Below are 27,691 nucleotides of genomic sequence, written 5' to 3'. Positions count from 1 at the left end.
TAATCAAATATAAAAAACAACGTCTCATGCCATTATTTTAAGACAAAAGTAACAGCGAATTAATTGTTCAAATGGTTCACAAATCAACTTACTAACACAAACGCCTCTTTTCATTTTATATTAATTCATGCCCAAGATTTCATTAGAATACAACAGCACTTCACGCCATGATTTTTTGATTGCGAAGTGGTTGCGGTTGGTAATGACATCTATTCTGACGGCATGCGAGCTTTTCGAAAGCACTATACATACTTATAGCACATAAGAATCAACTGTAAAAGGAGAGGTATAAACAATCAATTTGTTGTTCGAGTTGATTCATCCGTGTGAAGAATAGTGTTTGAGTTCTTCTTTTTTCTTATGCGATGTTGTGTCAACTACATGATATTAACGGAAAGACGCAATAAGCACAACTATATATAACACTATACCGGTTTTTGAATTGTATAAGATACCTACACCAGGATTATTTATCATAGTATAAGCCAAAAACCAACGAAATCTTGCTCTTTTATTAGGAGTTAAATCTTTCCCTTTAACTCCAAGTGCTTTTGATGTTGCTGACGAAGAAGGCATCAAAATTCCCTTGGATGGTGTGTAGCATTGCCTTTCCAGATCTTGCTTTCGTTTCTCTTTTATGTTCTTGTGTGAATAACAATAGCGCATTTTTGAGTCTTTGCCCAACAATTTGCGAACAACAGAATGGTCAATGCTGTCGAGTAAACATTCCAGAAAGACCAATACTACAGGATTGTTGTAGTAATGCTCTGCCAACAACTACATAACAGTGATCAATCAATTTCTGTAAGGATATGTAAAGAATTCTCTTTTATACTTGGTAAAAAAAAAACAAAACAACCTACCATACCACAATAAGCAGTAAACCCTGGAATCAATAAGTGACAATGTAGATTGTTAGCTTCAAGTTACTAGTAATAAGAGCAAAATTACAATCAAATGAGAAGTAACTCACCGCCATCACCGCGACGGACACTCCAAGTTTCAGCATTTCTATCCACTCGTAGACTAAAAAGAGGGTATCGGAACAACAGCTTCAAGGTTCTCAAAATATATGATGTGAGTGCTCTGGTCATGGAGGTTAACATCATAAAATACCAATAGTGCAAAAAGGGTGCTCGGTGATGAATATTGAACCTTGTGCGATTCTCAATAAATATCAGATTTGTAATTCGCTTCTGAACCATCTGGACCAAAAAAGCAATCAGAAAACTTGTGAAGTAGACACCGTACCCGACACGTTGAAAAATAACATCGCGAAGACGGTCCAATTGGATCAAAAGTGTTATCAATGTCCCAATGAAGCTAATCTCGAGCATGAAGTAAAGCGTACCAGTAAAACCTATAGGGCGTTTTAAACTATTTAATTACAGAACATCCGACTTCAAAAAAGAGGTAATGGCTTACCAAAACCGATACAAACACCCAAAAAACGGATAGCATCATCTATATCAATTCTTTATGAAGAAAAGATTATTATAAATAAATGAGAGCCTACAGATCATAACAGATGCATTACGTTTACCCGTTACATCTTTTGCCTTTAAACAGAAAGTAATTGCCTTGACGCAATAACAGAACATCCTTGGTGAATCGGCGAAGTATTCCGAGAGAATAAATCATACATACTATTACAATGGAAATCCAGATTAAACAATGAGTGCGATAAGGACAAGAATAAGCAATCTTTTGAACTTATATAGCATACATCCACCTGCACCTAAGGCCGATATATAAACTGCAATTTGCATAAGTAAGAAGGTTTTGATAGCAAACTCCATAGGTTGAGGATGGTATTGAAACTGAGAAAGGTACGGTGACCAACTACAGATATAAACAGGTACAATACCGCCAACACCTATCATCTGCGTCAAGAGTAATGGTATCTACAATAGAACAAAAAGTTTGTGGTAAGCTCTTTCATTTTTGGTTTCTTTTCAAGAATGCGTTAGAAAAGCTCTTATTTTTAAGCGTATGTACCAATTGAGCTAGACAATAAAGCAATAATGTTATAGAAGTCTTGATAGCAAACGGAATCCTATGGAATGTTTGTAAAAGTGTCATTAGCAACTTACATCATCAATTGAAATGCCATAGACTAGCTGACGGCTTTCGACCAATTTTCTTAACACATACCTAACAAACTCGTGCAATCCGAATAATCTTCTTAAAAACTTTTTAATATACATTGGTTTCACTAAGAGTCGATAAAAATCCTTCTTCCATAGAATATCAGACAACATGAACCATGCTAAACTTAGAATAATGTTTACGTCAAGTAGCTATGTATAGCCAGTAAAAAACCAAATGTTAGTCATTTCAGTCATCAATTTTTAGTTGTTGACTAGCTCTTACATTATAAGAGGCTTCCTTCTTTTTTCCTTTTCTTGATCTGATCAGACGCTTGACATATTGCTCTTCTATGTCTTCTACAGCTAAAAAATCTATACTGCATAGTGTACACGGTTGAAACGTGATGTAACGTGTGATGAAATAGAGTAAAACGATACAGTAAGCAATGGCAGTTGGTATGGCTGCTAGAACGTTGATGATGAGGAAGGGCAGACTACGAGCATAAGTTATTACGTATGAAGGAAGGTCCAAAGACAACCGAAGACCAAAAAGCGTACAAGTAGTGAGAATACCTATAATAGAGCAGAATAGGAGAATTATTGTCATAGCATTAGATCCTATCTTTCACAAGAAGCATCAATAGTCTTCTCAAAAATAAGTTTACAGAATTTCATTTACCAAATAAATTCGCTGTTCGTGAGCGATAACTAGCATGATAACAAAGGAATACCTTAAAGACAAACATAATAGTACAAAATGAGTGGTTGATTGCATTGACGCCTCAATAAAAGAAAAAAATTTTTCGTACAGGGTAGAAATACACGGCATACAGAAAGAACGATAGAAAGAGCTCTGTTATTCAAGAGTCAAAGATATGGTGAGCTAACATAAAGTATCTACAAAGGAACAAAAACGAAAAGCTCGCTGCTCGTACAACTTACCAATAATTTTCACTGCTCTTGGAAGCCAATCGTGGAACATACTCGACTGAGAATTGATCATATTCCATGCTTGATTGAAAATAAATGAACCTGAAAGGTACTTATCAGTAAAAAAATCTGACGAGAGATTGTTGTACTAGCGTATGTTACCCAACATAATAATAATACACATGAGAACCTTATGTGATGGAGTTCTGCTTAAAAAGCGGACAGGTCTGCCAATACAAGAGTTAGAAACGTCAATCCGATTATTTTTAATATTAGTTGTACTTACGGAGGGAAGCTGAAATTCGTTACCAGAGTCATGATACCAAAAGAAACTGGAATAAGTACGAAATTAAACAACGAGACGTATTGCAGCAGCGATGCCGTCTGATTGCAGATTTTTGTTATAGTAGCCAAAGGGCTGTGGACGTAAAGACCAGCATATATATATGAGAAGCACATAGGATCAGCTCTTGAGCCATAAAATTGAATTGTCTATGTATATAAATAAATTATAGAGGATTTTTTATGTTAGTGAAGTCGGATCTCACACGTAGTTGTATGATTGAAGGACGATTTTTACGATTCGCCTGGTATATCTAGGCAACGTGATGTCAGGTATAGTAAGCTTATTTCGCATAACACCACTGGAGTGTTTACCGATGAGTTTATCTTGGTAGTCAAAAAACTGATAATTGACCATCATGGCTCTGTCAAAAGCAACAATTTCGAACATAATCGACTGTTTATCTGGGTGATGAATGGAAGGAATAACTGTAAGGTTCTATGACGACGAAGATATCGTTTAATCACAGAAATAAAACCTATGGGAAAGCATATAGCAAATATGTCAGAAAGGCGCAATCTTACCATAGCATGATCGTCAACAAACTTCTTCATATACCACCCTGTAACAGTAATATTTTGCGATAGCGGTCTATCAGCTATGGCGACTATTTTATTGCCAGTTTGAGCATATGTGCTACCATCATCCTTGTATAAGAACCCAGTATCTTTGTAACGGTTTGGTGCACAACATCCACCCACTAATTTTCGGAAAAGTAAGTATACAAAAGCTATGAAGTAGTGATATGCAAGTATTTTACCAAACGCAAATGAAACCACAGCCTCTGTCATCGACACATTGACTACAATAAAACACGCGAGACGCAGAAGATTAGTCTATATAGAGATTCTAAAAAAATGATAGTAGTGATGTTCCATGCTCTCAATACCATATTGCTGTGGATAGTATACCCAATCATTATCTTCTGGTGTCTTCCATCCCGTGTCATTTAATTGATTGATCTGCTTGCAAACGCCATCTTCGAACATATTTTGCTTTCTATGATTTGCAGCATTGAATATTGAATGTCGGATTTGATTCTCTTCAACCATGAGCTGGATACTTACCCGTTGAGTACTTCCCAACATTGTGTGGAGAACGCGACTGTCAAGGATATGTTCTATTAGTCACCGTCCTCTGGACAGATTCTATTACAAAAGCAAAATTTCAAGAACGTACCACTATACACCAACGGTGCATAAATTAAAAAGATGATAATGCCATGCAGTAAGAGCATAGTTTTGGTCGAAAAATAATAACAACAGGAAAGGATGCTTGAAAAATGACTGTAGACACGTACTATTTAAATCGCCCGAACCGTACATTAAGGAGTGTATCCGCAGAAGAGATGCATCAATGATACTGTCAATTGTTGATGAATTTTATTTTTGTTACAATAAATCAAAGAAAAGACAGTTATTTGTGTTTTCCATCACTATAAAGTATTACAATGTAAAAATATATTGCCCTGCGTTGACTGTTGCAGTGATTTCTCGGCTGGAATAGTAGATGTGAAAAATTATTCATGTAAGCTTTTAAGTAATTGACATTAGAATCGACATACTTTGCTATAAAGTGCGTCTGGTAACTGTTCTATGACTACAATGAAGCAAATTATGGTTGAGCCAACTATGACAATATAATAAATGACAAATGAAACGTGTATCCTTTAACCGTTATTTAGGTCTCTTGACTATGCTCTTGCGGTAAGTGACAAACTTCCCGGTATAACTTGGCCCCTTTATCAGTGAGAAATACCCGTCTTGAACTGCAGCTTGGGATAACTTTTTTTTGCAGCAGCCAAATAATGACTCTCTAACAAATGCAATTGCCGTGCCCATCAAAATTAATCTGTAGCACCAAAATGGCGCGAAGATCAAATGTCAGGATGTTGTACAAAAATTGTATATTGTTGCTTAAAAACAATCTCTTTTCTTTCTGTTTGCAACTTATGTCGGACACAAAGAATCATTTTTCATTGATATCGAGCTTGTGGCAAATTTTTTGTCGATTATAGCTTTAATCTTTAAAAGCTTCTACATACTTATCCAAATGCATTTACTCAGATAAACTGTAAAGAACTCTCTTTAGAAACTATCTGTAATAGGTTGGTGAAATTTGCATTAGATATACACGCTAGACAGCGTGAGAAGGCAACAGAATAGGTTTAGGAGTTCAATGGAACCAATGGCAAGATTAGGACTCGTTCTTTATTCTAAAATTGGAGCATTGCCAGCTTTAGAGGCAAGATATCTTATTACGTGTACAATATACAATTTCAGTTTGAGCTTTCGGTAAGAAGTTCATGCAGCGGTTCTCCGCATTTATGTGCGACGTTTCGGGATTGGGGACATCTTTCTACGGGTTTTATTGCTCGCTTCTTGTATCTTCTGCAATCCAGCAATACGGCCTTATCAATGAGCGACACTCGTGCGGCTGTTTCAACGTCCTTTGACTTTGAGTCTTACATTAACAATTATACAGGTGATTACTGATAACACTATGTTTGATCACAAACTTACTAGATCTACTTTTCAGAAACCTTACAAACATCTGCTAATCTGTAGGTTATACACGCATTTCAAGGGCTTTATTCATAGCAAAACAAAGGAGAACACCGATCACACTTGCGATCGAAGCCTATAAATCAGCGCTGAAGGATGTTCAGGAGTTAACATTCAACACAACTAAGTATACCCAAATTTTAGAGCAATTAAATGCTTTATTACGCAGCCAAAATCAACCAGAGATACCGATTGATGAACAGTGGCTAAAAAACACAGCAAAAAAGTGCAAGCAAACAATAGATACATTAGACGCGCAACTCAAAGTGGCCAAAAGTCATATCAATAAAGAGGAGATTAGAGTAGGTGAAAATGCAAAGCAGACACAAATATCTAAGTGCCTCGTCCTTTTTAATCTCTATTTACAATTTTTCATTCATCATAACAGATAAGTCATCAAGAAATCGGCAACTTCTATTATAAAAAAGGCGATTTTGCGAATGCGTTAAAGAATTATGTCCGTACAAGAGATTATTGCATAGGAAGCTCCCACGTATTAGAGATGTGTTTCAATACCATCAAGGTAAAGAAGCATTCTGATCAAGGGTCTCTTTGAGTGGCCCCTAACATTTCAGTTCCTAACGCGGAATATAATTAATAGATATATATAGATGAAGGCAACTTTTCACATGTTATTCAAACCTATATCTCTCGTGCAGAATCTATCCCCAATGTAAAGGACGATGCTGACACGATAGCTAGGTTAAGATGTTGCCAAGCTATTGTAGCACTCGGAATGACTAGTGGTAGTGGCGTGAATAGCAGAAGTGGAGGACAGCAACAACCATCAGATTTTTACATCACTAAATACAGATCCATAGCAAACGCTTTGACGGAGATATCTTTTGAATCGGCTACCAGCACTCATAATGCAGTAAACGACATTATCTCACCCAATGATATAGCTATCTACGGCTCATTATGTGCTCTTATTACTTACAGTCGAAATGAACTCTACACAAAAGTATTGAACAACGTTAATTTCAAAAGCTTTTTAGTCATGGAGCCGGATCTTTATCATCTGGTGGAATCATTTTACAAGTCAAAATATGCTGTATGCTTTGATTTGCTTGAGAACAGATTTAGGCCCTCATTGGAGATGGATATGTATTTGCAACCACATCATGTAGAAACCATGATACAGTTAGTGCGCGAAAAATCGATGGTACAATATTGCTTACCCTATTCCGTCATTGATATGAGGAAAATGGCTACCGCATTTAATATGAGCTTGACTACGTTGGAGGATGAATTGTGTGCTTTGATTGCAAAGAAAGGAAAAATAGCAGCACGCATAGATAGTCATAGAAAGGTAAGATGAAATAATGCAGTAAAAAATTTTATGCTTTTACTAAATGTCTCTCCTCCCAGATACTACGAACAAATAAACAAGAAAAACGCAGCCAAGCATTCGAAAAATCTCTTTTAGCAGGTGAAGATTTCGAAAAGTCAACAAAAGCACTCTTGTTAAGACTGAATATGATGAAAGCAGATCTAATTGTTAAAAACGTAAAAAATTGAAGCGGGCATTGTCATCAACAAAATAATAAAAAAAAGCTCTAAAATAATCAGCATTGCATGATGAACTCTTTTTTTCTTTCTTCCTTTTTTGTAAAAATCATTTGTTAACCACTAATTCAGAATATTCATTACTTCACATTTGAGAGCAAATTGCCCACACTGGGATGGAGTCTGAAGCACCTACCAACAAGGTACAGAAGAACTAAATTCCACCTATTTGTAGTATAAGTAACATTTGACTGATTGGCAGCAAAAAGGGTCATCGATTCGCGAATTTGGCGGAGGATTTTGAGGAAAAGGAGCAATGGGCAGAAGCAGCCGAGGCTCATAAAAATGCAGCTGGTAAACCAAAGATAAAGCTGTTTCTCAGGCAACGGTATGGTTAAGCGAGCCTTTGTTTATCAAAATAGAGCAGTTTGAGAAAGCAATGAAGGATACTGCTGATACGGAAGTAAAGCGTCACTAAACAAAGCAGATGCAAAACGAAGCCTTGATAGTAGAAACACTAATAGTGAATATACATGTATACTCAATAGACCGTACGGACTCTACGACTGCTATCTGCAAATCATAAACGTAAATCGAATGAGTCAATGCGAAGATTACAAAGGATCAAAGCTGTCGCCAGTAAACAAAAAGAGGCTGGAACATCAGTACACAATCAAATAGCTATGTCAAGTGGGCAACAGCAACAACAGCAGCAAGAAGCTTTATTTGACAGAAGATCTCGGCAAAAGACTACAAAATTATTACACAAACAGACAGCAGCAAAACCATTAGATATCAATGATCATAGAATCAGCGAAATCGAGGAGTCTTACGCATTATTGTCAAATGTAATTATTAAATCTTCTAAGCCTATAATGCACATATGTTGTTAATGATACTTTTGCGTTGACGTCTGATGACGATAGGAAGATCAAGAAGATGACCCTTTCAATAAGTTCTTAGAAGCAGTAGAAAGTCTAGTACAACAGTTACTTAATCCAGCAGTCGCATTTACCTCTGCACCTTTGAACGAAAATGACTATCCCTTGCCATATACTAGACTTGAGCTGACCGATACAACGCGCAAAACGGTGTACCAGTACTCATCTATGCTTCAGCAGAAAGGCACAAAATCTAACAATATGTCTGGATCTTACTTTATGGTACCAACACCCGGTAAAGAAAATCTTGTTGAGTATTCGAATAATATGAAGATGAGGACAGAATATGACAATCGAGAAAGGTAAATACAAAGCTATACAACAAACGCCTTAAAAAATTCAAGAAATTTTAAAACGGTGACGTCCCTTTTTCATACAGGCCGATTACTGATGAAGAATACAGATTGGAGAACGACAGTCTGCGGAAACAGCTAGATCAGTTACGAAAGAGACTAAAAGCATTGGAAATGGTAAGTCGCAGCTCTAGAGCTCTCACTACGTCCACTTATATAACTATGATCTGGTAAAATAGTCAGCAGAAGAGAACAGCATGCTTAAGAGCAGTGTGCTTCAGTTCAGAAACGACATACATAGACAGGCTAAAAGAATAATGCAATCACAGCACGAATCTAATCTTATGAGATCCTCGGCCAATGCACTACTACTCAACCAAAATAATAATAATCAACAATATACCTCTAGAAACATGTATGGATCCACTGCCGCCATTCGACATTTAGCACCGCCAATACCCTCGACCACCCATCTTAATGGATCTGATTTAAGTGAGTTTAACTTGGTTTTTCAATTCTTCTCACTTATTATTAAAGACTGTTTTCTGATAGTTTCTCGCCTGAAAGAATTGGAAGATGAAAATAAAAAACTAACATTGCAAAATGAAAAACAAAAGTTATTGATGAACAAATATAAAGAAAGGTGGGAGATGTTGAAAGAGAACGCCAAGAAACGAAGAACGCCAGCATCAACAGCAGCTAATCAGGCCAACAGCGGTAAAACGTTACAACAACAACAGCATATTAATGTACAAAACGATGATGGAAGCGTTTAATTTATGATTTTTCCAAAGTATTTTCACATGCAATTTCATAGTAAAGTGTATTTTACGGTGTATAACTTTTACAAGAGGTCTGGAATAAAAATAGTATACCCTTCGTTTTTCCTCTCTGACTAGACATCGGTAAGTTTTGCCAGGTTAACGATCACTATGATGCACTTGTTGGACTCTCCCAAATCCTACAGATTACATGAACTCAAACAAACCCTTTGAATTTGATTGTGCGTATATGAAGTGAAAGAATTAACTTAGAGTCAGCCAAAATAACTCTTATAATTAATCTTGCATATTCCTAAATGCGCAAAATGGTTGTTGTTTCCATTAATTAAAGAGCTAAAATGATCCATCCTCATGCTTATTAACTATTATTTCTTACCGGTGCTTGGGTATTGGGTAAATCAGTTGCTGACGGTATCTCATACTACTAGTTGAACATTGCAGCTGCAGGGTTCAATTTGTTCCTATTTATTTGAAAATGATATGTATTCATTATCAAACATTCCCTACTCTTAATACTAATGTAGGCATCTTATATGCTCTTTGCGCATTTGCCTGTCCAAGCTAGAAATTTGACCTGAGGTTAAACTGGTGATTGTTATCGTTTTCAAGTAAGTTACTGGTCAGGCTGACGGACAGAGTTTCTGAATAGAAAGAAATGCCTTATGTTTTTTTAATATGTACAAACAGCTGTAAAGTGCGTTTTTTTTTTTATTTTAAAATCTTTTCAACATTTGACATAAGAAACTGAAAAATTCTTAGTATCAGTACCATTGATGGCCCTGAATTGCTCTTTACGTTCGGAATTTAAAGTTATTGTTTCCTAAATTCAAATTCCTGCAACCTTAATGTTATTTCTATTTTAAATTGTGCAAACTTGGCAAGTTGGGGAATATGCATTTCTTTTTCTTTCCTTCTTTGAACAAAAAACTGAGCTAGTCAGTACTTATAGTAAATTATTATGTCAGACAATATTGCTAAATATACATTGGACACCTCCGTTCCTGGAGAATTGAAGTCTAACGTTGGTGAGTTAGCCAAACTACCTGATATGGCTACCGCGAGTACTCTAAATGAAGAATCAAACATAATTGATAAGCCTAACGTTGATGATGGTCCATTGAAAGAACAAGAAGATACTATTCAAGTTGCTGTAGAGCCTACAAGTAATGGTACTACTGGTGTCCCAAATCTAACAGAGGCCAACAACAAACGACCCAAACCTTCTGCTCTCTTAGAGTCTACGTTGGACAGCTTGGCTATGTTTCCGACAAAGATTAGTCCATTCACGCAAAGATTAAACAAAGGATTTGTTCAAGTGAGACAGGTAATGGGGAGGGGGTTTCGAGCAACTTACACTTCTTAGTTTATTCAAGGAGCGAGAGCCAGTCGTGTATTAATCAATCAAATGTATGCGTTCTTAAAACTATTGAATAGATGGCCCAAGAAAGATTAGGTACAGCAGGTGATATAACTGAGCTCCCTGAAGAATATAAGGATTTAGAAAAGGTAAGCGATAGTTGTAAGACCTTAATATGAAGCCATGAATGAAATACATGTTGCTATTATGTATTCAACAGCCTTGCACTAATTAATTAATTTCCTAAAACAAAAAAAAAATCTTTTTTTTTTTTTTAAACACCTTTTCCGTGCATTATTAGAGAGTTGACGCGCTCAATCATGTATATCAGAATATTCTCAAGGTTTCAAAAACATACAGTGCACCTTATTATGATTATCCTGTTCAACTTCAAGAGTCGCTTCGTGGTTTGACGAATACTGTAACTAATCAAATTCAACAATTCAGAATTAAGCAGCCTTCTGCTGTTTCGACAGCTGCTGCTACGGATGCTGCTACACCTGATGCTGGTGAGCCAACAAGCGCTGCTTCTGCTGTTTTAACACCAGTCGTAGAAGAGCATCCAAAAACACTTTCTCATGCTATCGGACGCGTTGCTTTACAGTCAGCCATTGAAATTGGTGTCGATGATTGTGTAGGGGCCGCTTTAGAGAAATTAGGCGCCGCTTCTGAAAAATTAGGTGATGCTCGTGTCCATATGGATCAAGAAGTTGCGAACCGATTAAATACACCACTTCAGGGTAAATTAAAGAGCTCTATTGATGGTGCAAATAAAGCAAGACGCCAAGTGCAATCGAAGCGGTTGGCCTTAGATGCGGCTAAAGCCAACTACAGAGATGCTCCTCAAAATAAACTGGATCTGGCAAGATTAGATGTTGAGCAAGCTGAAGATCAATTTGTGGGCGCTGTTGAGGAAGCCACACAATTGATGAAGGCTGCATTAGAAGACGTAAGTTTCCTACTATAGTGCGTCTGTCAAAAGAGTCTAGGACTAACAGATAATTTGTCTATGTGTATGTGTAGTCGGAATTTTTAAGTGATTTGACAGAATTTGCTCGTGCTCAATTAAATTATTTCAAGCATGCTCAAGATTTGTTCTCTTCCTTAGTGCCAGAATTAGAAGGAATTAAACTAACTCAAGAATCAATGTATCGTAATATCGAAGATGAAGAGTAGAGTATATAGGATAGCCTTGTTTTTCTCTAATAAATCCCCCCCCACTGTTTTATAATGTTATGCAACAAGGTGTACATGTCATCTGCTCTCCCGTCCCCGGTCTCATCAGTATTGTTCATTTAATCTGCAATAAAATAAGAAACAAGAGCCTACTTACTTCTTTAGCTAAAAAGAGGGAAGAAAATGGCGAGTCTTATGCATTCATCAGGAGACATTTGATAATGTTTAATCTGAATTTAAAGTAACGCCAACAGCTGGCGGCCGCACACGGACAATCAATGCAAGGAAAAGGTTATGGTGAGGTGATCAGAAGCTCCCCACACTGCACTGGCGCTGGTAAAGCCCCGCCTTGGGTGATAATTGCAGTTAGAACACTTCCTCTTTTTGTCAAGGTAAAGGCAGCAACAATTATAAGATAACCATTGCCAAAGGGGAATATAGATGATAAGTTATAGTAAACGCCTAATGGATGGTCAAACTATCAGAGATGGATGGATGGATGGATGGATAGATTCCCTGTTGGGATGTATGATTGTATCCAGCAAATTAGGCGCAGTGTCAACTTACATAAAATCATACTATGGACCCCTTCGTCAATGGTGAATATGCCTGATTCAAAGTGGGACTCACTAAACAGCTTTTAGTATACCAGAATGGCCAAGTCTAAGAATCACACCAACCACAACCAAAGTAAATACAAACGAGAGATTGACTGGTTTAAGAAAAAGTATACTTAAATGACACTTTCTGATTTTCTGGTTGCATAAATGGAATTTTTTTGAAATAGACAAGAAGGCTCATCGTAACGGTATTAAGAAGCCCATCGTCCACAAGTATCGCCCACAAAAGCATGTAAGTTGGCCCTAACTATGCGCCATTCACAGTTGAAACTAACGAAGTTGAACTTAATTTACTACCACTTATAGTTGGATGCCAAATTCCTTCGTAACCAACGTTTTGCCAAGAAGGGCACTCAAAAGGCTCTTGCAGCTTCCAAGAACAACTAAGGTGGAACTAATATAGAAGGACACCCTCCGTCTTCCCCTTTGTGTAATTTTTCGCGCAAATAGACATACAACCCTGTTCATATATACAACATAGCAACAATCATTCGTTTTTTTTTTGCAAATATAATTTATCAAAGTAATTATTCTCGATTATATTGATGACAATTTTGACAAAGCATCTAGAACGAAAAGTTTACCAAAACAGGTTTGATTTTGCGCAACAAGGATTGCACCTGTCCTTCAAAAAAGAAAAAAAAAAGCTCGATTACAGTCTTCGGACCAAAATAGTGAGAAAAGATTCAAATGCGTCCAAATGGAGTCAAATTCCTAGTGCTGTATTTATTTGACAAAATTATATGAGACATGAGGAACTTGTTCAAATTGTTCGACATCGTCTTACTTCATTATCGCTGAAGTAAAAAAAGTGGAGAAGGAAATGAATATAGAACAAGTGATGATTCCTACACGATCTTAGCTGTATTGTAAAAGGTTGAGTAGGCTGTCATTTAGAATATACAGTTTACTTGGTTATGACCTTGGATATATGGTAGTAACAATGTATGACTTGGCTGTTGCTTTTCTTATTACAGCATCCATTTTAGGCGTTATCTTCCCTTCCATATAATGGGCTCCCGACCTGCCATATTCGTTGACAGTAGAGCCTTCCTTCTTTTCATACAAGAATTGTTTGTTTGAATAAAATACATTTTTCCAATGTGATTACGAGAAAACGAGAAAAATAAAAGCATTTGTCATAATTCAAACCGACGACAGCAAATAAACATTTATTTCTCGTACAAGTATAACAAATTCTGCAAAAATTTGCAAACTTGCTTCCTCGATGTGCAAAGCATAATTTTTTCATTTGCGAGTTTTGTAAACAATAGTGATAGTAGAGTAAGCGTTAACGAAGAGCAGACTCAACAATCAATGGCATAGTCCAACATCGTATGAAAAAGTCAAACAATGGGTGGATGTCTTTCAGTTGCCTTTTAAATAGTGGGTCTCAAGTACTGTACTCAATATTCTAAATAAGAGAAGGGATAACAATGAGGTTCGTGTCTTGTTCTGGAAAAGAAGAAAAGGGAAATTAAAAAAAGGGAACTTACATTTTGCTGACAATATTCCTTTACTTGATCAAACACTTTCAACATTTTACGTCGGGCACCAAGAGCAGCTACGCCTTTGGTCTTTAACGCCTCATCATCCAGTTGGATAATATCTTGCCAACGCATTTTTTCAAAAATGGGATTGTATTTATGTAAACGCATACTTCTGAGCCAGGCAGGCACATCTTTTACCAAATCCAAATTGACATTGTAATCGTCGTTATTATCATTGTTCATGAAAGTAGAAGTCGATGTTGTTGAGATAGTTTGAGGATGCATCCCATTCAAATGGCTGCTACTCATAGAATGCGGTGGCTGTTCGTGTTGTTGCTGTTGTTGGGAATGGCGTGGATGTTGATGGGATCGGTGGGAAGCGCTTGTTGGAGGAACAGGTTCACTATAGTCACTATTATAGCCATACAACCCATCTTGAGAAGCACTTTCCTGAGAAGATGATCTCGAAGTAGATAATCTTGCTGTAGAGTTTGAATTGAAAGAGGAACCGTACATGACAGGGTTATACTGCTGCTGCTGCTGCTGCTGCTGCTGTGGTGGTGGTGGTTGTGATTGTGATTGTGATTGTAGAGCATACGAAGAACGTCTTCTGCTACTATTAAATGCTGGAAATTGATTGCTATTGGTATTGTTGTTGATAGTCGCGGTAGTATTGAATGGATGCTGAGTAGTCGTGGTGGATAGAAAGTCTGGACTATCATATTCATCCTCATGAAGCGTGGTGTAATCAAACGGCATCCAGGATGTATGTTTCGATGGCCGGTTTAGACTACTCAACAAGGATGGAGGGTGTGTCCCTCCTGGTGTGGCTGTTGACCAGGAGGAAATATCAGCAGACCGTGGCCTTTCAATAAAATTTTGCTGTTGCTGTTGTAGCATAATATTGGATTGTCTTCTATTTAGCCAAGAATTAGCAAAAGAAGGATCAAATTCATGTTCAATAGAGGATGCCGGACGTGTCCTAGCGGTAGAAGCATTGCTCAATTTTGATTCCTGTGTTTGTTGTTGCAGTTTCGCAGATGCTGTATTCTCGTCGGGGCTGCTGAACCAGTCAGTGCCCATAAATCCGAACAATGCACTTCTATCGTTTATAGGGTCGCCGATAGCATAGGAATGTCTATTATTGAGATGGAGGCCGCCTAAAGCGGGGTTTGCTGTTGATGAGGTAGAAGGATGAAGTTGTTGTGTTGGCGCCCTTATACTCAAATTCATCAAAGCAGAAGCCCTCTGGGAGCCTATATTTAGGATGGAGTATTAATGGGTTGAAAAATTCTTTGTGCATTTTCAGGGGGGGGGGCAAAAGAACAAACACTCACTTCGATTCACTGTTTCAGCTTTGGACTTTTTCATTTCTTGAAGTAAATGAGTAAAAAAGGTGATTTGCAGTGGAGAAGAATGTTGTAATAGTGTGACCACGGTGGCTGTTCGCTCTGCTTCCGTCAAATAACTGAACCATCGATTGACATGTTGTAATTCTTCTTGAAATGTCTAAGTTTTGACAAATGCATGAAACATCCAAAAAAAAAAAGGTTAAAATATCGGGATTTCCTTTTATACCAAAATAGATTCATGAAAATCAGTTGCTTTGATCATATATCTATACCTGGTCTAAAGACGCAGCTGACAGCGCATCGAGTTTAAGACCTTGTTTTCCGTCAATGCCTGATTGACTCCTGGTATTATCGTCTACAAGTTTAAAATGATGATGACAAATACAGTTAGCACGCTGTAGACTTTCTACATAAATCAACGGAAAAACAAAAGATGCTGTACTATCAACCGGCTTTGAATCGGTAGTTGTAATTGTAGGAATAGACGTATGTTTAGAGGTAAAAGCAGAAGCAGACTGCGGTGTAGCAATTGTACTGTCCGTGCCGCCTACGTCAAAGGGCTGCATTGATAATAAGTTGCAAATTTGCTTGTATGAATCTCAGAGTGGGTCTTAGAAGGAGAGCGATATGGGAAAAGAGAGAGACAAAGAAAGTATGAAATTGAAGAGAAAGAAGAGAGAGAGAGAGAGTATCTAAGAACTTATTTTTGTCTCCATAAAAATAGAATTCCTTTTTTTTAGCACTTGTTTTGTTTTTTTTTTGGTTTATTTTTTTTTTAAGCAGCTCGAAAGCAAAAAGATCCCAGAGACATATTCATTCATCATTGTCATCATACTTGTTCATTTTTTAAATTCAGAGGTGAGAAACGGGACGAGAATGATTGATCTGTCATATCTTAGCAAACTTAAAACATATTGAATAGTAAGCAACTGTTGGAAAATGAATTTCTACGCTTTGCGCGATCCTTTTTTTTTTTAAAAAAAATAATATGTCAAATTGCTCCCTTTTATTCAGATTTTGGATTCTCCAGGTTTATTGTCATAGCTTCTCGATCCTTTGACCATCCAATAATAACACCAGTCAGAAGCACGGTTGATCATTTCGCGACACCATTCATGACCTATATTAGGCACAAGATAATAGTCCCAACCATATCCTTCCTTCATAATGTGATGCTTTCTTAGAGATCGCACAAGTAGCAGGTTGTATTTCGCTGGCACAAGTTGATCTTTTTCGGCATTCATAATAAGGATATGCTTCGTCTTTAATTTTTGATCCAAGTCATGAATGTATTGACGAACGGTGTGATGAAATCGTGAAGGAAGGTATTTATCCTTTGTTTGCGGTAAATATTTGATAATTTGGTCTAATCGAGCATCCATCAACGCCATATAATCTGCGGTACCAACGATAGGAATAGCCACTGTTATGCGAGGATCTGGGATAAAACATTTAGATTAGTAGGGAACGGAGATGAAACAATGTCCACAGGCTCTACTTAATGCAATACCATTGGCAGCTGCTAAAAAGGTCGCATGTCCACCCATGGAAAAGCCTAGCACACCCCATACCTCTACCAAGGATTTGCTAGCATCTTTAAATAGGTAAAATTCCAATACATCAATCAACTCAGTGACAGTTTGAGACATAGATACGACTAAAGTCCACATATCAAGCGCATGATGAGGGTTTCGATGAGGCCCTTCCATCCAAGTATGATTGGATAGTTTGTTCACTAAACGACTACCATGATTAGGTGCATCAAAAGTGACAACGATGATGTATCGATTTCCATTCTGATATTGATTGTTCAATCGACAGATGGCTTGAGATATAGGTTCCATTTTATCTTGGTTTTCTGCATAGATAGTATAACCCCGCCGCCGCCCCCATTTTTTTTTTTTTGAGAGAAAAAAGGTTTAGTTTGATTTTTCTGAAACTCAATGGTTTGTCCATTTCAACCAAGTGGTGATCACTTGTCACTCTCGTTTGACATTCTGAAGGCACTTACGAAGTCTGCCGTGAAGGGCGAACAAGACTGTAACCGGAGTCCCTTTGGGCAAATCTTCATATTCGTCTAAACCGTATACTGTCAAATTGAGACCAATGACATGAATAATGGATTTGGATACCATGGCTGGAGGTTGACAATAGTTGTAGGGGTGCTGACAAAAAAAGTGTTGAGCAAAAGAAAAAAAGAAAGAGGAACCAGGTGCTAGTAAAGAACTAGGATTATGTAACTTTTTCAAAAAAGTTAAATATGAGTGGGGAAGTTTTTTTTTTAATCTTTTTATTTTTTTCTTTTTTTTTTGCGTGACATAACAGCAACGTTATGGTATAAAAGTAAGCAGGTTTATAGGGTATTCTCGCTGATCTTTTGCACAAAAAAGGATTTGTATGTACGAGTCAATATGGGTTGTACAAGACTATCGATGCTGACATAACGTGTGTAAACTTATCAACAATTAATGTGAAGTTTATCTTTATGCAAGATACTATGCGGTTTATAAGAAAAGCGAGCTCGCAAATCATTGAATATAACCAAGAAATGAATAAGCCTATGGATTAAAACATAAAAGTACTTCTAATGCTACAAATGTAGGCACTACTAACAAAAAATTCAAAAAAATAGAAACAAAGAAAATGAAGCAAAACTAAAATAGACACAATAAACATATATAATATACTTGATAAATTAAAAGAAACAAGCGGGTTCATAGACAAGGTTTCTAGCTTTGTTTGTCCTGACAAGAGGCATAGCCAGCATCGTCGTTGTTCATATCAACTGTTGTTGTTGTCATGTCAACCTTATCATTCGTAAGATTACTGTTGTTGCTATTGTCTGGTATCATATTCATTGAGTTATTATTATCTGTCGAGCTTACGCTTAATGTTGGACTGTTTACTGAAGGGGTAGTAGAAGCAGTAACCTGTATGGAGGGCTGATAGACAACCGAACTACTATTATCGCCGCTGCTTCCATTGCTACCCGAGCTACTACTTGCTTTTTCGTTATTCGAACTGACATCAGCTAAGCTACCACTGCCAGGCGATCCTCTTTCTTTTGCTTTTTTGCGCATTCTAGCAATTTTCCTATTCATGGCATCTTGCTCAGCTTTGAATTTCTTCAAGTATTTTTGATATTCCTATTCATAAGGAGGGGAGAAACGAAGCGTGTAAGCATTCGAATGGTCATGACCGGGCATGGGGGGGGGAGGGGGAGGGAGATAGAACATCGGATGAAGACTTTACCTTGTACTCTTTGGTTTTTCTGTACTCATTTAACGCTGCGATATATTCGTCCTTCGCCCTCATCGCCGTTCTTTCATAGGCCTGTTTTCGATCCGGACTTAAGTTCTTCCATTGATCACCTACTAACTTGGCAATTTCGACAAACGACATGGTATGTAGTTGATGTCTGTCTTTTAGTTGAGAACGTGCATCATTGGAAAACATTATATAAGCTGAAGGAGGCTTGATAGGTGCATTTTTATCAAGCTTAGGGTGTCTTTTATATTTCCTTCGCAAAATATTGTGATTATGAGAAGATGAGGTTGTGGTGGTGGAGTCTCCATACACGTCATTGTCATCATCAGCATAATTACTGTCATCATCGTTGTTGTTGTTGTTGTTGTTGTTGTTGCTATTGTTATTGCTGTCATCGTCTATATTATCTTCATTTTCCCCTAGATCCACGGCTGTGGTTGTGGTTGCTCGAGCGTCCTTCCTAGCGTCTATACATTGAAAAAATTAGATAAATAAATTGAATACCCCATACTGATTTCAACCAACTCGCCTATCCCTAACTACTACGGTTAATGTAAACCTACCATATGTATCCTCTTCATCATCATCATCTTCATCTTGCGAAGAGAATGAAGATCTTTTATCATGTATAATCAAAGGAGAAGACTTTCGTGGTTGCTGAGATGTTAAAGAGAGGGGAGGTGATGTTTGATTGTAGCGTCTTGGTTCTTGTCGTTCTCTGACTGTGTTACAAGAAGAGGGTACAGAGTCGAATAATGGCGCTTGAGCATTTGCTGAAGAAGAGAGGGTATGGGGAGGGTTATGCGTAGGGAATAGAATATGATGTAATTGATGGCGATGGGACGAATAAGGCTCGTACATATGATGTTGACGGTTATTACGAGAACGATTGTTATTGTTATAATAACTATGAGGATCAGAAGAATGCTGATGCTGATGCGAAATGGGCGATGTACCTGCAGCAGTGGGAGATGAATGCACATGCTGAATCGGAGGAGTTGTTATGGGAGACTGTATAGATAAGGATCGGATATCATTATTCGCAAGAGGGCTTTGTTGTGTGTTATACAAGTGATGGGTTGGAATAGGTGATGTATCTTGTTGTTGCTCACACGGATTGGGGTTAATACCATTACTGTTACTCATGGTATCCATGGATGTGGAAGAAGATGAAAATGAATTGTTGTAGAGGGGGTGTTGATGCTTCGAATGATAGCCTCTTATTCCGGAAGAAGAAGACATAGAGCCGTACCCACTCGTGGACGTACTGTTGGTAGCAGAGCTTATCCTTTCTCTATTTGGACGGTCATTAGACGTATCGCTTTCGGAATTTTCTAAGAGAGTTCATTCTTGGTTAAAGGAGAATAATTCAATATTCGAAAAAAGAAATAGTACTTCATACTTACTAGAAGGAGCGAAGACCGTAGCCATTGGGACGTTATTATACCCATAGAAATTCAAAGGTTGGGTTTTTGGTACTCCCTTCAACGTTGCGATACCTCTTTGAATTACCTGATAGTAAAGAAGGACTGACTGTCAAAAAACAAAACAAAACAACGACTGACATTATGAGGAATTATTCATCGGTTTTTACCCTTCTATGGCCTCTTTTGACATTCATGGCAATTAAATCTTCTTCAGTAATTTCCATGATCTATATATATTGTATAACACAATATGTAGATAGAAAAAATCTGATGAGCCTACGATCCATAAGGCACCTACCAAAACGGGCACAGAAACGGGATCCCAAAAATCGCGGGTGGGTGGGTGGGTATAAAATTGCTGAAAGCAGCCCCTTTTGAGCTATCCTTTCCCCCGCCCCTCTCTCCGCCCCCCCCCCTTTTTTTATGTCCCTCAGAACAACTTGTCATTATATTAGTTATACTTTACCGCCTGTAAGGTCTCAAAGCCTTCTTCCATGAATACAGGAATATACTGTGATAAATGGCATTTATCCAAGAACTCCTTTACTAGCAATTGTTCACTCTCTGCAAAAGGAGCAGTTGAAACCTTTGGCTTTCCTGAAATAGAATCAATCGTGGTGACCGCTGTAGGCAATGGATTTGTTGAGTACGAATCCATGGCTGTTTCATATGGAGTTATAATGAAGATGACGTTTTAAACAAATGAAAAAATGAATAAATGAAGACCACTTAAGAACAGCTACACTTTACGTAGCTACTGTATAAAAAGTCGAGTGATTGTAGGAGAAGAAAATCAGTGCAGAAAAAAAAAAGTTAGCTTTCTTTGTATAACATTTCTTTTTCATATCTCAACACTCTCTTCAATTTTTTTTTTTTTTTTTTAATCACAAAGATTAAGCATAAAAATGTGTCCATAGGTTCTCTACATTACTCAATCAATCAAAAAAGCTTGGTCTCTTTTTTTTTTTTTTGGGTAAAGAAATAGGATCTGATGTAGAAGAACAATTATAGAAGTTGAGAGAACGTTTGCGAAAAAGACGAAAACAAAAAAAGTGAAGAAAGAAATGAAAATCAAAAAATTCTCGGTTTCAAAAGAAAAAGAAAGAGAAAAACGAACAAGGAATAGAAGTTAAAAGAAGATCGTAAAGAAGAAAATTCCTTCCAAAGCAAAAAAAAAACCCTTTCTCGTTTGTTTAAAATATCCCAAATCATAAAATGATCATGCTATTTTTGGGAATAGAAGCTTTTCATCTTCAGTTCCAGAATGTTCGGATGTACGTATTGGAAAGTTACGGAATAAACCATTTCTGGTCAAAAATTATTTTTGCTTACTGTTAAAAAAGGGTATTAAGGAGCGGACCAGAGACGTCATTTTGGTAACCATATAAAGCCATGTTGTACTCCCTGAATTTATCGATAATAGACATTCATGGAAATCGCAATATGGTCGTTATAAATTAAATGAAGATGTAGAAGAATAAGCCAGTTTAAGACGTTAATAAAGGTGCAATATGCTTTTATCTGTTTTATCAAAGGCAACTTTGGGTTAAATAGTCAGTGAACATTGAGAAGCATAAATTGCCCTTGATCTTACCTATTGCTGTTAAAGTGAAAATGGGAGAAAACAATCATGTAGAACACAATTTTAAGTGATACTTGTTTCCTGCTTTTATTCTCATCGGAAAATGACAATAATGATGATTCAGCAAAGAGGCCAAAAAAAAAAAACCAGAAAAACTTCAGACCGCAAAAAATAAAATTGCACCAATTGTATACAGTATGATGCAGTATGAATGAGTTGAGGATTACATTAAAAGCCTCCTCCATCACCCCGGCTTCTGCTCATCATAGTGTTCATTTGCTGTCTTCTTTGCTGTTCTAATTTTGGACAATCATTAATACGATGACCCAGACCGCCGCAGAAGGAACAACCACCAGAGAGCAATTGCCCTCCATATTTCTCCATAGGATCTTCCATAGCTGCCAAAAACGGCGGGATTTTTTGTTTGGCTTCTCTTAGTAAATGCTTCAAATCAAGTCGAATCTGTTCAGAGCATTGTTGATTGATAAAAGTCGTTGCAATACCAGTTTTACCACTACGACCTGTACGACCAATTCTATGTACTGTATAACAATTTTAAAAAATTTTTTTTTTTTTAGTCCAGGGCCAAATTTGTTAGCTTGCCCATTTGTTTCACTCTCAAAAGGGAGCAAAAAAAGGAAAACTCAATTCAAAAAGAAGGGGAGAAGAACAAGTAAAGAAGCCACTGTAGTAACCTCCTTACTTCTTTTTCAGTCTTCTTTTTCTTTCTTTTTCTTTCTTATTTCTTCTATTCCTCACTTATTTTTTTCCCCACTTACCATAATCTTCGATCTCCTTGGGCATATCGAAATTGATAACATGTTTGATTTCTGGAAAATCTAGACCTTTGGAAGCCACATCTGTAGCCACAAGTACATCCTTCTTGTAACTTTTAAAGGAGTTGATAGCATATTCACGTTCTTCTTGAGCTATAAATTATTATAAGTACATAGGTAATTAGACTTAGGATAAATTTCATTTTATATCGAATGTAGCGTTACTTTTGCTGCCATGAATGGCCACTGCTTCTACACCCTTCAACAATAAATATTCATGTATATCATCCACATCATTTTTATTTTCAGCAAAAATAAGTACCTGCATCAAACATTTTTTTTGAAAAAAAAAAAAGAAATTACAATCAATGATGATATCATCATGGTAACTTTTTCTTTGTGTGTACAACTTACGGGTGGTGGTGTCTTTTGTAAGCATTCTAATAAGTAAACCATTCTTGCCTCTTGTTTCACATACTCGACTTCCTGTATGACATCCAAATTAGCCGCACCTGCACGACCGACATTCACCACCATCGGTTTAACAAGTGCAGACAACGCAAACTCTTGGATCTTCTTGGGCATAGTAGCTGAAAACAAAAGCGTTTGACGTTGACTTTTAAAGAAAGACATGATGGTTCGCACATCATCCTCAAAACCCATATCAATCATACGATCTGCTTCGTCCATGCATAGGTATTTACAATTGTCTAGGTTGAATTTCTTTTTGTTAAGCATGTCCATTAAACGACCAGGGGTAGCGACCACCATATGGAACCCGCGATAAAGCACGTCTTGTTGATCACGCATGTCGATGCCACCGATACATAAAAGAGAACGCAGTTCAGGGTATTTTCCGGATTTTGAGAGGGCTTCTGACATCGCGTTGAGACCGTCGTACGTTTGACGCGCTAATTCACGGGAAGGACAGAGGATCATGCCGATAGGGCCTTCCCCTTGAACTAGTGGCAATCGCACTTCGGCTTCCAAAGCAAACAAAACGAGAGGAAGTGAGAAAGTCAATGTTTTGCCTGAACCCGTGAATGCGATACCAATCATATCACGGCCCGTCAATCTGCTCGTATAAAAGCGTCGCGATCAAGGGAGAAAAAAAAAATGGGTAAGTTTTCGCATCCTCTTTTTCTTTCACTGCATTCTCACAACAACTTACGCTACGGGTAAGCCTTGAATTTGGATGGGGGATGGCTTTAGAATCTTTTTATCCTTCAAATAATCTAAAATAACTGATGGCAGCTTCATATCTTCAAAATATCGAATGGGTGGCACAGGATCTTCTCCCTCCACTAAAATATGATATCTTTCACGTATAGCTTGGTGAAATTCTTCTCCTTGTTGTAAAATACACTTTGGTGGTGACCAAGACGTCTTAATGGGGTCTGTGTATATCAATCCATGGGCTGATTCTTGTACAGAAACCAATGCTTTATGGCGCGCCTGAGCCTCTTCAATCCTCCTTTCCTCCTCTAGTCTCTTTTCTTCCTCTGTTTTTTCAGGAATCTGCTTTCTCTGTTGAACTGTTTGATCAAGTAAACTGATATTGGCCCTCGGTCCTGCTTGCACAGCTTCGTCTTCTTCTGATCCTTCATCATTGCTTGATCGATCTCGTAAATCGTGTGTCATTCGTCGTTGAGTTGCATATTTATGTAGTTTTTCTAGGCGTCTTTGCTTAATGGGAACGTAAGGTACGTAATCATCCTCTTCATCTTCGAGTAACTTATAGAACAAACGCATTGGTATGAATGTTGTATAAAAGTACAAGATGAGTACAATACATTCCTTTATTTTATTTATTTATTTATTTTTTTGCTTCAGTTAAAAGAAAACGCTTACAGTGGTATTATCTTCATTGTTTCTGTTCATAATTACTTGTAATGAACGATTTTATAGTATTAATGGCAAACGATGATCAATAGAAATCCTTAAACTCACCCAAAAATAAAAAGGGAAAAAATAAATCAAATTATAAACCGCAGCGGGGGGACCATTCTTTTTTAGTCATTTACATAATGATATGGCTCTTTTTAATTTCGTTCATAAAACAACATATAAGCTTCGCTCTTTAATACTGTATCCAAATCAACTTCCTCAATCACTTCATCACTACAGCGCCAGAATTTGACAGGTTCCTCTTTTTTGGGCGTTGAGCTCATGAAAGGGCTTCTAACTTCGTGCCCTGTTGGTAACTTTTTTCTTCTGTAAGTAACAAAGTGCCCGGAATGATGATTTCCATAATGAACAATCACTGCACATAATCTATACTGTATGGAACGGTTCATTGGCAAGACAGAAAGTGAAGGTAGAGCACTCTGGATGATTCTATCATCATCAACACCATTGGCTGGATGATGCTTGCCGTTGTTGTTCTTATTCAGCTGCTTCATAAGCGCTATTCCCTTCAACCCCATATTGTTATGACCACTTATTGAAGGATGATGGTAGAACCGATATCCATTGGCCATATTACGTAAATAGACTAGACTGGTTCGGCTTGTACGTATCGTCTGCGGTAAGGAAGTACCAGATGCTGATGGCGTCGGAGAGCTGAGTGACACAGTTGGCTCAGTCGTATTCAAATAACCATTCGTGGTAAATGGAGCTAAATCAAGGTATTCAGGGAACTCTACTGGACAATGATTCTTCATGATCATGCCTGATGGGTGGTAAATAGAGCGGGAAATATGCAGGCATAATGCTTTGGGTGGATTGGCAAACATGGTTTGCTTCGTCGTACGTGAAGGTGAAGGGGGTGTTACCAACTGGATCCCAGGCTATATAAATGCACAGATGTAAATAGCTGAATCCATAGACTATAGCAAAAGAAATGCTTACCATGCTAGCTTCTACATTTGAATTTAAGGCATCCTTCAATCTTCTTATATTGAAAGTTAATTGTGCGACTCGCTCATCCGTTGTAGAAAACCCATGCTCCTCTATCAGAGAACTCAATTCTTTTTCTGTCGCATTCAATGTAGCCATAAGGGAGCATTTTTTACATTGATAGTCTGTCAAAACATCAACCTTTGTGTAATTCTTCAATAAGCTTTCCAATGCACACTTGGTGGGTATTTGTTGTGATGGTAAATTCAAGGATATATTATCAAACGTATGGTGTCGAATAGGTGCTGTATAACCACAATTCATACAACTGATCTTAGACGCTGCGAGACCTGTGAACGGATTCCTAGGTGTACGTCTCCGAGGGCGTAGATGCCCACCTACTGTACACACAGAAAATGAACTCCACATAGATGCTGTTGTCCCAAAAGAGGAAACAGATGAGGTTTCAAATTGATCACTGTTGACGTCTGTTGTTGTTGTTGTCGTTCCTGATGCTGTTGGTCCACCGTTATAATTATCATTCATCGTCAAATTTCGTAAAACAGTCGAGTCTAGCAGAGAAGGCGCATTTTCTTTATATTGAACTTCTTCCTCGGATGTTAATACACTGGATATGATCTGAAAAAGTTCATGGGCGTCTTGTTGGTCAGGGTTTATTTTTGCTCCAAATTTTCTTTCTAAAGCTCTTGAGAAATCGTCAGGAGTAATAGACTTAGCTTTCGGCAAAGGTCTGTTTAACACTAATGTATGTCAATGAAACATTGTATCAGTTAACATTTCTGTATAATATATGCATCCCAAGCTGTTTGCGCTTCATCTAGATTTATGCATTACTTTCTATGGTGGCATATAAAGCACAAGCAACGGATTGCAATATGAATTCATTCTGGGGCACCGTAGGTGTTGATTCATCACCTTGTTCGTCAACGCGTTCTGCCTGAATCAGTGAGTGACAAGATATAGCTAATGAGTAAAGAGCTTTTCTTCGCCTTCTAAAGAAAATTGTGGCAGGAAATGTATGTCTTACCAGATAAGAACGTAAGCTGGGTAAAGTCGCAAATGCCTACGGAATGAAATAAGCGGACCATGAGTCACTAAAAGGTTAAACTAGCATACTTTCCATTTAGAAATAACCTGTAAAATCGAGTTTAAGAAACAGTAGTTTTCTGAATTGGTTAGACCAAGTATATATTGGCCGTCTCGTTCTATATTTTCGTAGAAAAGGGAAAAGAAATTGTGTATGAGCTGGGCTATTCAAGCTACGAGAAAAATAAAACCAGGAAACAAAAAAAAAAGCTCGCTTTGCTACCTTTTTGTATTTTGGATTTGATTCTTCTTCTCCGTTTCTTCAATTCATAAGCGTTAGTACTGTTATTGGACGTAGAAAGTACGTAACCTGAAGCAGCCAAGGCAATCCCTGCAACAGCTGCAATAGTTGGCAAGTGGTAATTAGAAGATGATGACATTCGGGATCTTCTTACTACAAGTTAGTATGCCATAAAAGTTAAGCGTAATATATGTACGAAAAAATAGGAGCTCTCTACAGCAGCAACAAAACAAACAGCTATAAAGAGTGGTAACAAAGTTGAATGTAATTATTAGAAATATGAAAGAAAATGACATACAAAGCAATTTCTAATTGAGAAGTTTTGTGCGGGTTTGCAGCTGCTTTTTCCTATTGGCTGTTGTTATTCCAAGTGCTGAGTGGCATTTAAGACTAATATTATGTCTGGTATTTTTCTTCTACCCCACATTTACTAACAAAATCTACAATAAACAAAAATAACAATAATCAACCATATCTGAAAGCAAAAGAATGAAACAAATGATCATTTGGGTAGAGAGAGAGGACTATAAAGAGCTCGATGTGAGTTTGCCTTCTTTTAGATCCCCTTTCTCTTTCTGTATCTCTCTCGCTCTTTCTTAATAACAAGACCTTTCATTTCTTTCCCGCTTCGTCCACTTCAGCTTTCCCCTTTCCTCTCATTTTTCCCTTCTTTTTCTTTCGTCTTTTTTTATAACAAAAAATTTTTATATTATGTCTAAAATGAAATCTTTGTGGCTGTCAAGAAAGATCAGAAATACATTTTTTCTTTCATCATCATTCAACAGTAACAATAATAATACGAATAACCATCAAAAGCATTCAAATAAGGTAAGTTGAATGACCGCTAATGTCTAAAACGAGTAAGCGCTTTTATTAACGGCCTATATGAAGGTCAATTTTGTATTGGGAATAGTTTATAACAATAGCAAAAGTGTTGACAGCCGAACCTTAATACATAATCTGGGCTTGATCCGAGCAGAAGAAGAACAGACTGACAGTGATCTCA

At 37.4% G+C, this 27,691-nt stretch overlaps 11 protein-coding genes across 11 annotated transcripts; 4 read left to right on the top strand and 7 right to left on the bottom strand.

The window, feature by feature from the left end:
• Nucleotides 1-65: 65 nt before the first annotated feature.
• BDF20DRAFT_949616 (uncharacterized protein) lies at nt 66-4,352 on the bottom strand (the record flags this gene model as incomplete). The annotated part of the gene is made up of 14 exons (XM_053084866.1): nt 66-777; nt 864-886; nt 974-1,360; nt 1,727-1,904; nt 1,999-2,056; nt 2,155-2,274; nt 2,483-2,663; nt 3,033-3,122; nt 3,183-3,247; nt 3,447-3,512; nt 3,569-3,801; nt 3,888-4,063; nt 4,124-4,165; nt 4,253-4,352. The coding sequence occupies 14 exons, from the start codon at nt 4,350-4,352 to the stop codon at nt 388-390; spliced, it is 2,109 nt and encodes a 702-aa protein (XP_052940280.1). The 3' UTR covers nt 66-387.
• A 960-nt stretch (nt 4,353-5,312) lies between these two features.
• On the top strand, nt 5,313-7,513 carry BDF20DRAFT_842261 (26S proteasome subunit RPN7-domain-containing protein). The gene is made up of 5 exons (XM_053079489.1): nt 5,313-5,847; nt 5,931-6,229; nt 6,316-6,450; nt 6,529-7,239; nt 7,299-7,513. The coding sequence occupies exons 1-5, from the start codon at nt 5,781-5,783 to the stop codon at nt 7,446-7,448; spliced, it is 1,362 nt and encodes a 453-aa protein (XP_052940279.1). The 5' UTR covers nt 5,313-5,780; the 3' UTR covers nt 7,449-7,513.
• BDF20DRAFT_842255 (uncharacterized protein) lies at nt 7,514-9,850 on the top strand. Its single transcript, XM_053079488.1, has 8 exons — nt 7,514-7,639; nt 7,706-7,899; nt 7,985-8,284; nt 8,363-8,679; nt 8,757-8,847; nt 8,910-9,162; nt 9,223-9,387; nt 9,465-9,850. Exons 2-8 carry the CDS (start codon nt 7,876-7,878, stop codon nt 9,485-9,487), a joined length of 1,173 nt encoding a protein of 390 aa, XP_052940278.1. The 5' UTR covers nt 7,514-7,639; nt 7,706-7,875; the 3' UTR covers nt 9,488-9,850.
• Nucleotides 9,851-10,500: 650 nt separating this feature from the next.
• Nucleotides 10,501-11,985, top strand: BDF20DRAFT_811386 (Bin/amphiphysin/Rvs domain for vesicular trafficking-domain-containing protein; the record flags this gene model as incomplete). The annotated part of the gene is made up of 5 exons (XM_053076684.1): nt 10,501-10,776; nt 10,887-10,958; nt 11,111-11,275; nt 11,324-11,758; nt 11,833-11,985. The coding sequence occupies 5 exons, from the start codon at nt 10,501-10,503 to the stop codon at nt 11,983-11,985; spliced, it is 1,101 nt and encodes a 366-aa protein (XP_052940277.1).
• Nucleotides 11,986-12,638: 653 nt separating this feature from the next.
• BDF20DRAFT_811976 (ribosomal L29e protein family-domain-containing protein) lies at nt 12,639-12,992 on the top strand (the record flags this gene model as incomplete). Its single annotated transcript, XM_053076743.1, has 3 exons — nt 12,639-12,675; nt 12,773-12,837; nt 12,912-12,992. The coding sequence occupies 3 exons, from the start codon at nt 12,639-12,641 to the stop codon at nt 12,990-12,992; spliced, it is 183 nt and encodes a 60-aa protein (XP_052940276.1).
• A 751-nt stretch (nt 12,993-13,743) lies between these two features.
• BDF20DRAFT_842237 (uncharacterized protein) lies at nt 13,744-14,709 on the bottom strand. The gene is made up of 2 exons (XM_053079487.1): nt 14,102-14,709; nt 13,744-14,019 (listed from the first exon to the last, which is right to left on the bottom strand). The coding sequence occupies exons 1-2, from the start codon at nt 14,609-14,611 to the stop codon at nt 13,999-14,001; spliced, it is 531 nt and encodes a 176-aa protein (XP_052940275.1). The 5' UTR covers nt 14,612-14,709; the 3' UTR covers nt 13,744-13,998.
• Nucleotides 14,710-15,400: 691 nt separating this feature from the next.
• BDF20DRAFT_811823 (uncharacterized protein) lies at nt 15,401-15,592 on the bottom strand (the record flags this gene model as incomplete). Its single annotated transcript, XM_053076726.1, has 1 exon — nt 15,401-15,592. A coding segment is annotated over one exon (192 nt), but the record flags the coding sequence as incomplete, so codon positions are not given.
• Nucleotides 15,593-16,904: 1,312 nt separating this feature from the next.
• BDF20DRAFT_812958 (uncharacterized protein) lies at nt 16,905-17,582 on the bottom strand (the record flags this gene model as incomplete). The annotated part of the gene is made up of 2 exons (XM_053076843.1): nt 16,905-17,305; nt 17,459-17,582. The coding sequence occupies 2 exons, from the start codon at nt 17,580-17,582 to the stop codon at nt 16,905-16,907; spliced, it is 525 nt and encodes a 174-aa protein (XP_052940273.1).
• Nucleotides 17,583-17,792: 210 nt separating this feature from the next.
• BDF20DRAFT_798934 (high mobility group box domain-containing protein) lies at nt 17,793-20,700 on the bottom strand (the record flags this gene model as incomplete). The annotated part of the gene is made up of 7 exons (XM_053076327.1): nt 17,793-17,821; nt 18,488-18,593; nt 18,700-19,133; nt 19,671-19,765; nt 20,162-20,226; nt 20,309-20,368; nt 20,608-20,700. Coding segments are annotated over 7 exons (882 nt in total), but the record flags the coding sequence as incomplete, so codon positions are not given.
• Nucleotides 20,701-21,951: 1,251 nt separating this feature from the next.
• BDF20DRAFT_812791 (P-loop containing nucleoside triphosphate hydrolase protein) lies at nt 21,952-24,251 on the bottom strand (the record flags this gene model as incomplete). The annotated part of the gene is made up of 5 exons (XM_053076828.1): nt 21,952-22,265; nt 22,503-22,652; nt 22,725-22,821; nt 22,914-23,574; nt 23,671-24,251. The coding sequence occupies 5 exons, from the start codon at nt 24,249-24,251 to the stop codon at nt 21,952-21,954; spliced, it is 1,803 nt and encodes a 600-aa protein (XP_052940271.1).
• A 153-nt stretch (nt 24,252-24,404) lies between these two features.
• On the bottom strand, nt 24,405-27,110 carry BDF20DRAFT_16386 (uncharacterized protein). Its single transcript, XM_053074823.1, has 6 exons — nt 26,668-27,110; nt 26,493-26,563; nt 26,386-26,421; nt 26,193-26,295; nt 25,350-26,098; nt 24,405-25,288 (listed from the first exon to the last, which is right to left on the bottom strand). Exons 1-6 carry the CDS (start codon nt 26,822-26,824, stop codon nt 24,542-24,544), a joined length of 1,863 nt encoding a protein of 620 aa, XP_052940270.1. The 5' UTR covers nt 26,825-27,110; the 3' UTR covers nt 24,405-24,541.
• Nucleotides 27,111-27,691: the final 581 nt, after the last annotated feature.

The sequence above is a fragment of the Mycotypha africana genome, assembly GCF_025528875.1.
Source record: "Mycotypha africana strain NRRL 2978 chromosome Unknown BDF20scaffold_1, whole genome shotgun sequence".
NCBI classification, from domain to species: domain Eukaryota; kingdom Fungi; phylum Mucoromycota; class Mucoromycetes; order Mucorales; family Mycotyphaceae; genus Mycotypha; species Mycotypha africana.
Note: the sequence above shows the minus strand (reverse complement) of the source record. Positions and strands in the feature narration are given on the sequence as shown.

Excerpts from the sequence above, each read along its gene's own strand:
- BDF20DRAFT_842237 (XM_053079487.1), bottom strand. The coding sequence starts at position 14,611 with ATGTACGGTTCCTCTTTCAATTCAAACTCTACAGCAAGATTATCTACT. Across the intron at positions 14,020-14,101 it reads AGGAATATTGTCAGCAAAAT|AATATTGAGTACAGTACTTG; the intron begins GTAAGTTCCCTT and ends TCTCTTATTTAG.
- BDF20DRAFT_842255 (XM_053079488.1), top strand. The coding sequence starts at position 7,876 with ATGAAGGATACTGCTGATACGGAA. Across the intron at positions 7,900-7,984 it reads AGGATACTGCTGATACGGAA|ACCGTACGGACTCTACGACT; the intron begins GTAAAGCGTCAC and ends TATACTCAATAG. Across the intron at positions 8,848-8,909 it reads GACTAAAAGCATTGGAAATG|TCAGCAGAAGAGAACAGCAT; the intron begins GTAAGTCGCAGC and ends CTGGTAAAATAG.
- BDF20DRAFT_16386 (XM_053074823.1), bottom strand. The coding sequence starts at position 26,824 with ATGTCATCATCTTCTAATTACCACTTGCCAACTATTGCAGCTGTTGCA. Across the intron at positions 26,564-26,667 it reads CAAATCCAAAATACAAAAAG|AACGAGACGGCCAATATATA; the intron begins GTAGCAAAGCGA and ends ACGAAAATATAG. Across the intron at positions 25,289-25,349 it reads CAAATGTAGAAGCTAGCATG|CCTGGGATCCAGTTGGTAAC; the intron begins GTAAGCATTTCT and ends GCATTTATATAG.
- BDF20DRAFT_842261 (XM_053079489.1), top strand. The coding sequence starts at position 5,781 with ATGAGCGACACTCGTGCGGCTGTTTCAACGTCCTTTGACTTTGAGTCT. Across the intron at positions 5,848-5,930 it reads TTACATTAACAATTATACAG|GTTATACACGCATTTCAAGG; the intron begins GTGATTACTGAT and ends GCTAATCTGTAG. Across the intron at positions 7,240-7,298 it reads GCATAGATAGTCATAGAAAG|ATACTACGAACAAATAAACA; the intron begins GTAAGATGAAAT and ends CTCTCCTCCCAG.